Here is a 13,288-nt window from a genome sequence, read left to right as displayed (position 1 = left end):
GAATAAAATTGGAAGCGTTATATAATTTACTTTTTCCGTGCCAAACAAATATAATAACCTATGCAAATTTTTGCGCCTGGTCTTATGTGTGTTGTTATTATTATTATAAGTGCCAACATTTCAGTTAATATTTGCTGATCGTGTTAGTGTCACAATTAAACAAGATGATTCATATCTTCTTTTTACTTTTTGCTATTACATTTTGCTTTAGATCAGTAAAATCTTTTTTTATTTTTTTGTAGTAGACATTACGTATTAATACAAATAATTAAATCAAATAAATAACACTGAAATTGAAAAGTCCACATATTATTTCGAAATTCTGTTTTTAAAGGTTTTTTCATCAGGTCATTCATTGAAAATAATTATACACATATAATTGTATAAACAATTTAACTATATGTCAGGAATGCATTAGAAAAATCAATTTTTATTTGTAGAATGAATTAATATTATAAATAGATAAAATTTGTAATTACCGAACCGATTTTAAAAATTCGTCAATAATAGATTGAAAGCTACACTATCCCTGACTTTTGACAATTAGAATACAGTATTATAGCATATATTTCTTACGACAATATTCACATTATAAATTCCGATTCATACTATTGATCAAGTTACGATCTAGTCATGGTGCGACCAAAATATCGTTAGAGATAAATATCCCTGTGACAATATCAGGAAGTACACTTGTTGGTTCGTTGCAAATGTAAAAGATTTCATTGAAACGACAACATAATTGGGCAAGGGGATTATTATTATGTTTTTTCATTTTACCGAGAGTATTTTCAAACGAATTTGCCTCATCGAGCCCCCACGAGGTAGATTTTTAAGTTTATACATGTGATGGGTTTGCCCCTTAAGACCCATATGAAAAACCCATAAAGCAATCCTCATTTTTGGTGGGATTTTTATGAGGAACTACGGGGACATCCCTATGTCGGCATGACCCTTATTAGCCATACGCTACATGGGGTTATGCCCCCATAAATTCTAGTCGGGATCTTGTTGCTGTCTGCTAATATTGATGCTAACATAAAAATTGTAATTATTAGACAAAAGTTTTACTAAAAGTTATCTATTTATCTAATTAAATAATCGATGTAACTTATATATATGTAGGTACTTATATGTATATGTACGTGAAATGCACCAAGTCGGTGGTATAAAAGTCCACCTGGAAAACACTGCGTGAATTCAAACACGAGAGATGGAGAAATTCAGTTATCTCCTCACCTTGTATGTTGTGGATGAAGCTGTGCTTACAGTTTACTTAACCAAAGTTTTACCAAGAGAATTTAATGCTTTCCAGTCACTCTATATTAATTTTGGCTACTTATCTATAACACAATGCGTCTATTTCAATAAAACTATGAATCATATCGAAACTTTAAAAGGCTAATTGAAAAAGCTTCTATTTCACGAAGAATTATAGAGAATGAACTAAAAACCGCAACGATGAAATTGGTTAAAAAGTTTGTGAATACAAAGGTATTTCAAATGAAAAGTGGATAAAGCATCAGTGTTTTTAATAAGTTTGAGATCCAAAGAGTCTGTGGAAGCTTTTAACGCTTTGACCAGTGACGATGTGAATGAAAATCTAAAAAATCTAAACCTACATTCGATTATGGTGCGTCCCAGTTTCTACTGTCATGCTAGTGGGGAATTGGGATTCTCATTTAGAACAGTGAACCGCAACGAAACAAGAAAGACTAAAAGCGCGTATGAAAATTAGCATTGAAGGTCTGAAAGAGCGATCTAATCCAGAAACAACACAGAATTCCGTTACTTCCATTGCGTATCTTTGTATTTTGTTTGAAGAGATTTAGAGTCAGTATTAAAAAAGTTATTCCTTCCTTAGAAGTTTTATTCTCCCTCTCCATCCCTAGGTGTAAAACGACTGAATTCATAACTACGACCAACTTAGGTTTGGTCGGTAATTTAACAAGACTGACAATGGCGTGCTGATGAGATCAAATTACAATCCTAGATAAATTACTAACCAAGACCTTAATTCGTCCTCACATAATTATCTTTTTATTATTGATTAAATAAGTACATGTTTGTAAATCAATAAGTAGAAAGAAAAAGAGTTGCTAGGTTGCTTTATCAAGCGACTTAGGTTGACCAATCATTTATAAATTTAAATTTCATCATTACCACTCGCCTGGCGAAAAGAGACGTGTCATTAGTAGTACGTAATTGACCGAATGGAAATTTATTTTAATGTAAAATTAAAAATTTATTTTTAGTTAATTTTCGCAAGCTTTATTGGATTGACAATTGTTTAGCCTTCAGAAGTTACAGGATTACTACTAGTAGTAAGGTTCAACTTTACATAAAACATTCAGTAATTTAAAATTGATTAGGTTTTAATTGTTTATAAATTATTTGTACGACCACAATCGATTGATAAATAATTTAAAAAGAACGATTGATATGCAAAATTGTAGGCTATTTATCTGATCGAAGCAAATGAAATGAATAACTATATATTTACCTAAAACTCGTGTATAATACATGTATATACGTACATAGATATGTAGGCATCGATTTGAAATGCATCGTTGAAATTTAAAAGTTAAACCTGTCTGCGTTTTAACTCGAATGTGTATAGATACATATGTATGCATGCTTGTATTTCATTGAGATTCGATTGACTAAAAAATGTTTTACATTTATGTGCATACATGGATTGCAGAATAATCAATGAACGTAAGAACGGGTTTCTGCGGATAAAAGTCGATTTCGAATGCCAGACTGGCGCCTGCACAGATGGAATAGTGCAGACAGCACCTTTCTGTCACATTCGTCATTTCGCGATACCTACGGTAAACCAAGGAACGCCTTGGTTAAAATATGTAACGACAATGGTATCATCCATTCAAAATACGTTACCTGGTATCATATTATCTTATATTGTGCAGAATTATGTTTATTATTTTTTCTCATAGTGTGAATGAAGCGAACGAATTGGGAAAGTTGAATCCGATTAATAAAAATCGATCGATTAATAAGATTATATTTTGCAGAAAATTTTTCTTTGTTATCTGTATGTATTCCCGAAATCCAATTCGTGTTCAAAACTCTGTACAACAGGTACTTAAGCCGGAAGATTTATTTTTTCATGTTTTTATATGTTCTTCTTTTCTTGTTTGTATACTCCTCTCCGTTTGACCCATGTAAAATGCTTCTAGGGTTGCCACCTTTTCAGGCTTTACATAAAGTATTTCTCGACTAAAAGGTTTAAACAAAAAATGTACTCAGCATAACAGTAAAGTATTTTATCTTCTGTTTTTAAAAACATATTTTTCGTTACACCTATCAGCCAGTAACAAATTGCTGTCGCTCTTAAATACATTAATAGCCTCTAAACATGGCAAACAAAGATTTAAGTACAGTAAAAGTTCATTATTAAATAGTTTTAATGAAGCTTTATTCCTGTCGTCCCACCACTTTGCGTTCATAACAGAGAATACTCTTTCTGTAAATGCTGAAGTAGCCGGAACGGACAGCAAAAGTGACACTACTTTGAACAGATTTGGGAAATCAGGTTGTTCCGTAAATATGGCTTAGTCAATGAAACTAGTGTTCAGAAACATAGAAACATTCTCAAAATTATTGTATTGTGCAATATTATTGATGTAAAAATACTCTGAATTTCGAATAATCGCTTACAAAATTACGATGTTTACTTAAGGCCTTAAATAAGGTATTTTTGCGTACTTTATGTGTCTTGTAAAGTATAACGTACGCACAGTCGAAATAGAGTACAATACCTTATAGTAAAGTACGAGTGGCAACCCTAAATGCTTCACATACTTAACAATTTAATTTATATACCGAGCGGCATGGCCTAGAGGTCTAGACCATTGCTTAGCATTCGGGAGGACGCCGGTTCGATTCCGGGTCCGTCTGCCTTGGTCCAAGTTTTTCTGTGGTTTCCTTGGATCACTTAGGCGAATGCTGAGGCAGTAATATTCCACAGATAATCTTTCACTCTCTTCTGTCTTCATTTCGTCCGTCTCATCTTTCTCACCCGAACCACCACCCACCCATTCCCACGATTCCTGAAAGCAGGCTGAAGAGGGCCTTCCGCCCTACCTTCCGGCATAGCCCGGAGGGACTGCCCGCTCACCAGCATTACTGGCTGGTGGGAATGAAACACCCAAAAGTTAAAAAGTTTTAATTTATAAACTCCACATTTCCTTAAAATACAACAATCGATTGTTAAAATTAATTATAGTCCAGCCTTAATATGTATGCCTTTTAAATCTATCATGCACATTCTTAATTTTTTTTTGTGGGTACTGTACGAATGTAAGCTTAAACGTAGTTTACGATTAGTGCAATAACACATGTAGTTATACTCTCGGGAATGTTCCGCTTGTTGTTGAAGGTGTGTTCGCAAAATCGTGTCTCGGTTTCGTGGTATGACCACCAAGGAGCTAAAATAGCACTCCCCTTCTATTATTTTGCATTCATGCGAATCATGTCAGCAAGAATGCATGCCTGTTTAATTCAACGAGGCATTAAACTAACAGGCGTCTACGAACGGCGTCGTCGGATGAAGTAAGAAAAAGAAACAACGTAGCGGCGCAAATGATTGTCACATTGCACTCCCAGACAATCAAACGTAAATTTACATTTTTCAATCACTCGTCTGGAATTTTCACACGACATTCAACGCTATATAATAGATAACTTGTCACCGTTGCATCTATTGAAAAATAACCGGCAATTTTTCATTTCTCGTCAGTTCAGTTAATTATTTAGAGTCAGTTAAAAAACTGTCAAAGCTTTTAAATGAGGTTTGATTGGACGATCTTTTTTCAAAAGGTATTTTTATTAAATCTATAAGTCTGTACCGATGTAGATACGGAACATACAAATTACACACTTCTCTGTGGACAGTTTTTCTTTTTATATTGTGTTTGGTAAATGTGTGAAGTATGTTTTGTCGATCACTTCCTGAAAACATCGCTTGCTTCTCTAAAAACTACCCGAAACTAACTGGACTCTTTGGAATTTTCTAACTGCGATAGGTAACTAAACGCTTATAAGTAGGGGCAGTTTAAAACAAAATGAGATCTGGGCTGAAAACAGTTAAGGGTACCTTAATAGTATTAGTATCTATATTAGGATTTCCCTAATTGTGTATCGCAACGCCCTAGAGAGACACAGCATGCCAGAGGCGTCGTGAGGCAACCCACATAGATTGACTGTATGTGTCGATGCGACCGAGTTGACTATTCCTATGTTTTGTTTTGGTTCTTATTTTCTAATATAAATTATACATGTTATTTGGAGTTTTCCTGGTAACTTATTACTGGATTATAACTACAACTGGTAGGCACTATTTACTAGAGAGGAGCGTCGCAAAAAAATGTTAAATCCCAAGAGCGTCACAGTAGAAATAAGTTTGGAAAGCGCTGATCTATATAATAAAAAAAGATAACCACAAAAAAATTTTTTATATGACCGTATCGATTACTTGCGGTATGTAAAATTTGCGTTACTGCCTTCTATACGAGGGTGGATTGATAAGTTTCCGGCCTGACCAAGAAAAACAAGGTTTTTAAAAATTTTTTTTTTTTATTTCTCAACATAATCTCCTCCAAGGCTGATACATTTCTCATAGCGGTGTTCCAGTCTATTAATGCCATCTCTATAGACTGATTCGTCAAGCTCCTCAAAATAACCATTTACAGCTTCGATTACTTCTTCATTGTCCGCAAATCTCTTACCGCCAAGCCATTTTTTGAGATTAGGGAACAGAAAATAGTCACTCGGGGCTAGGTCTGGAGAGTAAGGAGGGTGCGGCATCAATTCAAACTTTAGATCGTTGATTTTAGCCGTCGCAACGATTGACGTGTGCGCTGGTGCGTTATCGTGATGAAACAAGATTTTTTTCTTCGCCAGATGAGGTCGTTTAATTTTCACCTCGTGGCTCAAACGTTGCAATAAGTCTGCGTAGTATTGACCAGTGATAGTATTACCCTTTGCAAGGTAATCAATGTATATAATACCTCTTGCATCCCAAAAAACAGTAGCCATAACCTTGTTCGCCGAAAAAATTGTTTTTGCCTTCTTTGGAGTTGGTTCCCCTGGTCCAATCCACTGTTTAGACTGTTCTTTGGTTTCAGGAGTGTAGTGGTGGACCCACGTTTCGTCAACGGTTACGAATCGACGCAAAAATTCGCTTGGATTACGCTTATACAATGACAAATTTGCGGTAGAAATGTTTTTTCGAATCAATTTTTGGTCGACTGTTAGCAAACGCGGCACCCATCTTGCACAGAGCTTTTCCATATGCAAATGTTGGTGCAAAATATGTTGCACACGTTCATATGACATCTTACAGGTCTCAGCTATCTCACGCACTTTCAATCTGCGGTCTCCCAGCACTATTTGATGAATTTTTTCGATCATATCTGGAGTTGTGACCTCAACGGGGCGTCCTGAGCGAGGCCCATCAGAGGTGCTCACACGACCCTTTTTAAACTCGGAAACCCACTGCTTAACGGTTGAATATGACGGGGAGGATGTCCCCAGTGTTGAGTCCATCTCTTTTTTAATTTCCTTCGGCGTTAACCCCTTCAAATAAAAGTATTTGATGACAGCACGATTTTCCTGCTTTTCCATTTTTACGAAAACCACAGAGGCGTCTTGTTCAGCGTGCTGTCAAACCTACACTAGCAAGGAGATCGGGCTGAAACTATAGCTACAAGCTATCCAAGGATGGTACTATAGAATGTCACCTCAAGGTAGGCCTAGTGGCGTCATCTCTTGGTTAGGCCGGAAACTTATCAATCCACCCTCGTACTTACCCTCATTCTGCATTACTATTACGATATTTTTTTGCAGTAATGCTTTTATGCATTTCTAACATAGCGGGGTTATCTATCTGTATTTTGACTACAATCATTGCAAAAGTCTATGATATCGTAATTTAAGCATAAATTGAAGAGGTTTAGGGCCTGAAGCTGTAGCCTCATTAAATATCTATCTTAATCTGGCCCTGATTATGAACGTTGAAACTACCAATACAACTTTCACTTCCATTAGCGTTCATAATTCATTTTTTACTTCCCATGTTACTTAAATGTAGATGACACTTACTCTGTATATTCACATAAAAGCATAGGTACCTATTTGAATAACAAAAAATTTTCTAATGTCATTTAGTGAATTAAATAAGACTAATGACCGTCAATATTTCACATTGGTGCCTAATGGTAATCCATCCGATTGTGCTGTTAGGTACCTACTTATAATACCTAAAATTTTTTCGTACTGGGTAAGGTCGGATAAATTAATTGTCATTCACCTTGATGCAAATAACACGTTATCTAATTTTTTTAAACGTCCGACATATCGTCCCACGCCGTTTCAAATTTCGACGACATAAATACATACGTTAACTCGCGGGTACTTCTTTATTTATGTATGTAAGAACGTGTGTGTGTGTGTATAGCGCCTCACCAACACAGAATCGGCAGCAGACCGACGTTTGGCGTCGGAGGCAGCCACGACGGATGGTGCCGTGTCGCGAAAAACCCGTACGACCGGTGTCAATAGAACAGCTACAGAAACATTAGTGGTGTTGCATTGACGGTCTTTGCGGTTGCACATCACTCCATACTCGTCGTAATAACGGTAAAGTCTGTCGCACCCACTGTCAGAGGCGTACACTATTAATTTTACGAAACATATATACATACCTACATTGGTGTCCACAGAATTTTGGGTATTGAGTAGGGGTGTCATCCATGCGAATTTTTCCGGAAATTTTCAAGCTTGAAGGGCATCCATCAGAATTATTTTCATTCAGTACACATTAGACTCTAAAGCAATGGTTTGCAACCGTTTTATACCTCCACATCTCCTTTTTCATAAAAAAATGTGCTTCAATTTTCTTAAACATCTTCAATGATTTTCTCTGTGTAAAGTTTATGATAATCATGAAACTTAATTCCTTTTGACGTGAGAGGTTCAGCTTACGGAAATAGGTTAATTTATATGGTTTCGATTAGGGATAGGCACACCGGATAGTGATTTTGCCGGGGGTACCCGGCGAAACAACTACAGTTAATACTTGACTTGCTAGATTTCCAATAAATGCCACACTCGTCAACGTCTCAAAACGCATATGTCCCGTTGAAAAAGTCGTATAAACAATCAACCAATGGAATATTAATTTCTGGTTGGCGGATTTTCAACGAGAAGAATTTAATCTTCCGTTGATAAGAGCCTTTAATGTAAATGGTAATAATTGGCCATTATTGATGTATTCTTGTTCACAAGAAAAAATAAACAAGAATTATATCGAAATAACAAATAATTAATATATAAATCAATAAATAAAATAAATTAGGACAAGCGGCTTATCCCACAACAATCTTAATCACTAATTTTCATTAAGCAAATTTATTGTTATACTTAACATATTAAATTATTATTGCTGGTGTTGGTTTTTNCATTAGGTAGGTTTTTTGTTATACTTATTAAATTATTATTGCTGGTGTTGGTTTTTTGTTTTTTCTCTCTCATAAAATTACCCGGCGTCATTATCCGGTACCACACCGGATCATCCAAAGCGGGTACTCAGGGTACTCTAGTTTCGATACTTTTGGAGATGTCGGGCGCATCCACCATTTATACCAAAACTACATATATGTATTATGTATTTATTTACATTTAGTTCACTTATTTAAATAAATATTTTTATTAGTGTAATCATTTTAGGTGCCTATTATGTTACCGATTCACTGTCGTTCATTACTTTCAAAATACACAAACTCCATACAAATATGATATATTTTGGCTTTGACCAGTGATTGATTGGTACGCCACTGTCATTTTGCCTCTTTTCTCATTTTAGATCCCGATATCATTCAAGATATCGTACCTCAAAGTACCATCGATGAGGATGAAAAGAGTAACAAGCGTAAGTTGTCAGATTAATCACAATTTGGCGCCCACACTAACGCCAATTCGTGTTTTGCAGATTTCGCAGCGCTGCTTACGGTACGTTCTTCGTTAATTCTTCGCAACGACGACATGCAACCCATTCCCAACGAGAATAAAAACAACGTGGTTGCGACCGGAAGGTTCACCATCCAGAAAAAGAACCTTTACTATTCATTTTACATATCCGACAAGGCGGCTCGACCTAGAGCACTCCAATTCGTTGACCACGATGGGTCCATTTTGGAAGAGCACACTCTTTCTAGTGCCGGAGGACACGTGTCCAGTTCATATCAGAACGTCACCAGAAAGGTGTGCGGAGTATGGAGAAGGCTGTCCAGAAATTATAGGAGACTCCTCAAGGAAGAAAAGATGTTCGTGGTTTTAATGTGGGGAACGAAAGATGTTACGGAATTTACTTTAAGCGGTCAAATCATGAAATACGTAGCTCTTGGAACGGAACTGTTTAGTTCTCTCTTGGAACCAGCTCCAAATTCAGATCTGACTCTGATGGCGGGAAGTGGTGGTACCGCAATCGTTTCCGCATCCACAGGATTATCTCCATCGATTCATATTGCCGTCGTTTTTAATGGAATTTTCACTGCGAACGAAACGTCCAATGTACCGGTTAATATCACGTTATCTCTCGACGAGAGAAGGCAAATCATATTGGAAGAGGTACGATTTTATATTATCCGTATATTTTATTTGAGAGGTACTATTGAAATTCTTTTCCTTTTTGTAGAAAGTAAAAGTATCTAAACCAGTCCATGAGCTTAATGTGATCGAAGTAAGATCGCCAGTATCTCCAGCGGATTTACGTCTGTTGACCAGGGGAAGATTAGTACTATCTGTATCGTCAGTATCAAGACCGGAAGCTCTACGATTAAGTGGAAACGTTCTCACAAAAACGACGTGTGAGCTATTCCAAACGACATTGAATTCGTCTGGAAATGACAAGAACGCAAATCCTCATGGTGCTTCTGGTCTCGCTTGGGTTTACCTCAATAGCGAAGGGTCCTTGGTATACAACGTTCAAATAGAAAATCTGAAAGAAAACCAATTGCCAGCCTTCATCACTTTAAATGATGCAAGTACTAAAAGGAAAACCGAATTAGAAGATCTAACGCCATATTTCAATAACGGTTGGGCTAATGGAACTTTAGACAAATTGAGTCCTAGAGTTTTGGAGCCCTTGTACTCGGGTAATATCGTAGTAAACGTTACGATTCCGGGCTTTAACAGTTTGATAAGGGGGCGATTAAGTCCACGATTCGTGGCAGATGCGAGAGACGCACCAGCTCCTACGTTACTTAGACGGGAAGATTCTGAATTACCTGTGTCAACTACGGGAATGGTGTGGTTAAATGTGGACGGAGACTGTCAAATTCAGTACGACGTAACATTGGGAGGGTCAACATTTAGCGATCGTAAAATGGAACTCGTATTAGAAACATTGCCAATGATTGCACCGGGTGCACCGGTTATCACAAGAGTTTTGGAAGAATTTCGAGGAAATCAAGTAGAAGGTGCATCGACAGAACCGTTACCTAGGGAAGAATTAATGAGACTTGGTACTGGGGTTGCTTTCGTAAAGATTATCGATAAAACCCAACAGAAGGAATTACTAAAAACAACTTTACCCCAGGTATGTTTCTATTGTACTGGGTACACTATATATGTTTCCTAGGATGTTTCATTAAAGTCAATAACTGGTGCTGCTTTGGTTTTTTTGTAAATTTTATAATCTTTGTCTTATTCGATGTCTTGATTAACGGTGAAGATCCCTGCTGAGAAATATTGAGGAAGTGGATACAAAAGAATTCGATTATTATTTAAATAAACCTCGTAAACTTCGGATTTAAAAGTAATTTATATTTAATTGATTCTTTTGGTAGATTTTACGATGATGTTTTGATACTACCTCTTGATAGAATCAGGTATACAACAGCTTTAATGGGTGTTTTACAGCTTGTTTAATTTTCATCGTCGGTTTTATAAAAACATAAAACATATGCTGTTGTATCAAACCCATTTCACAAAAAGCAGATAATTATTTCAACTCTGGTCAACGACATTCGTAGGTATTGGTTTTTTGGCACAATTTTTTCTTTTGTTTCAGATCAAATTACCGTCTTCCTGTGCACCATATTTTCCCGAAAACGATATTCCAACGCAAGTTCTTGATCCTTCGTATATAGGTCATATAGAAGCTTGCTTTCACGAAGGAAAATTCTACCAAGAAGGAGATCAGTGGACAACGTCGGATCCGTGCACAATGTGTTTTTGTCAAAATGGTAATCCCAAGTGTGACACGATGAGTTGTCCTAAGGTCCCATGCTCTGGCAATCAAAGAACAAAAGAACCTGGAGAATGTTGCCCGGTATGTTTGAACTCGTCGTATTTATCTAGTGAATTGAGCGGGACTAAAAAATGCTCGTTTGGTGGAAAATTTTATTCCCCTGGAAGTTATTTTCACCCGTTCTTAATTCCGAGTGGTTTCGATCTTTGCACGGATTGTTACTGCGATCCTGGAACTTTTGAAGTGAAATGTACCCGACAGAACAACGATAAGCTTTGCTGTAAAAATTGCCCAGTAACAAAAGCATTCGTCGATTCGGAAAACGAAACATACGTGAACGATCCCAGTAGTCCAAACGTTATTTACTCGTTTTTAAAGCCTGTGACATCCACCAGATCTCCTCAGGAGATCTTAGCAGCCGGTGGATGCAAAAACTTTGAAAATCCAAGTCAACCTTACGAAAACGGGCAGAAGTTTCATCCCTGGATTGCTTCTTTGGGAGAATACAAGTGTGTCACGTGCAAATGTAAAGTAAGTACAAAATAACTTACTGTTTATTGCAATTTTATTAACCATAATGCTTAAGTATAATAACGGATCAGGTAGGAAATCTGTAATGGCATTAGTTATTTAAGAAAAAGATACACTATTGGAAAGTTTTATTAGAAAAAGTGCTACCAAGTTTCGGACACGTGACCATTTTCAAAGGAATAAAGTAAATTATATACTAAAGTACTAAAACGAACACAGCAGAACTTAGTCAAATTAATAAATGGTAATTGGGAATCTATGAAACTTAACTGTAATTGGTCATTTACAAGATTTTTGTTACGATCCGAGAAGCCGTATTTTTTATCTTTTTTTACTAATATATACTGTAAATATGTTTTTTTATTCTTATATTTATAGATCTCCCACTTTGCCCAATGTAGATTCACAAGAATTGCACTTAATTCTATATATTCCTTTTTTTATGTCACAGTAGTTGCATCTCCCAATGTTAATTTAATAAAAAAAAGACAGACAGAGTGATCCTATATCCTACTTAATGTTATAGTTAAGAAAACATGTTCTCCTCTACATTCAAACTGCAAATGGAAATTTGTAAGCACAATACTGTTTTGCTGAAAGATTTATCACGTTATCTTCAGGCCAATCGACTTCTTATTAATTTTTCTGTAATCTATAAGTAAAGAACTATTTTCTGTATTTTTTTTCAAAATTTTAGGTTCAGTGGTTTCGGAGATAAGGGAAGACGAACGGTCAATATTCATCTATTTGCTTAAATAATTTTAAAACTATTTATTTCAAAACAAATATATTTGAGGCCCCTATAACATTTGATATGTTACACGGCATAGTTTGCAAAACTTTTCTTTTTAATTTCCTATTGACCCCCCAGAAATGACCCCCATGTTCAAAATTAATTTACTTGGATACGTTATGCATTCGTGTTTGGATCATAGAAATATGTGTCCTAAATTTCAACTGAATCGATCTGGTACATTCGGAGCATATTGACTGTAACAGACTGACAGACAGGTACACAAGTGATTTTATAATGGTTCCGTTTTTCATTCGGACGTAGGGAACCCTAAAAAGCTATACAGTAGCGTGTTACAATTTTGACGTGACAACGTCTTATAATTCGATGGAGCCGGCTGCACGCACGAAAAAACATGACTCATGCGGCGTTACCTCGCTCTGAGGCGTTCCATTTAAGGCTTGAAGTCCAAGCGAGAGCGCGGAACGAGCGACAAAGAAGCACAATCGGCCTCCGCGTTCGGCAGCGTTCGACATCTGTCTCTCTCCTACTTGAGTGAGCGATGCGTCCGCGTGGACAGCTGCTATACAATAATACATTTCCATTTACCTGCTTCTCTATATCCATACAAAATATCTATCAAACAAATAAAATTAAAATTTTCTTTTGAAAAATGAAACCATTCCATCAGTATTTTTTTATGACGTTGTCACGTTCAACTATCGTCAGTAAACCGACTTTACAGACAA

At 36.4% G+C, this 13,288-nt stretch overlaps 1 protein-coding gene across 1 annotated transcript in view; it reads left to right on the top strand.

The window, feature by feature from the left end:
* LOC108738086 (dorsal-ventral patterning protein Sog) overlaps window positions 1–12,960 on the top strand; it is an 84,674-nt gene extending 71,714 nt beyond the window's left edge. The window contains exons 4-7 of the mRNA XM_018471329.2: window positions 8,888–8,953; window positions 9,014–9,651; window positions 9,719–10,621; window positions 11,096–12,960. Coding sequence (XP_018326831.1) covers window positions 8,888–8,953; window positions 9,014–9,651; window positions 9,719–10,621; window positions 11,096–11,821 — 2,333 coding nt within the window. The 3' untranslated portion in view covers window positions 11,822–12,960. The remainder of the gene's footprint in view (window positions 1–8,887; window positions 8,954–9,013; window positions 9,652–9,718; window positions 10,622–11,095) is intronic.
* Window positions 12,961–13,288: the final 328 nt, after the last annotated feature.

This window comes from Agrilus planipennis, unplaced genomic scaffold (genome assembly GCF_000699045.2).
Source record: "Agrilus planipennis isolate EAB-ADULT unplaced genomic scaffold, Apla_2.0 scaffold165, whole genome shotgun sequence".
Lineage (NCBI taxonomy): Eukaryota > Metazoa > Arthropoda > Insecta > Coleoptera > Buprestidae > Agrilus > Agrilus planipennis.
The sequence above is the reverse complement of the archived record's forward strand: the minus strand, read 5'-3'. Positions and strand labels throughout refer to the sequence as shown.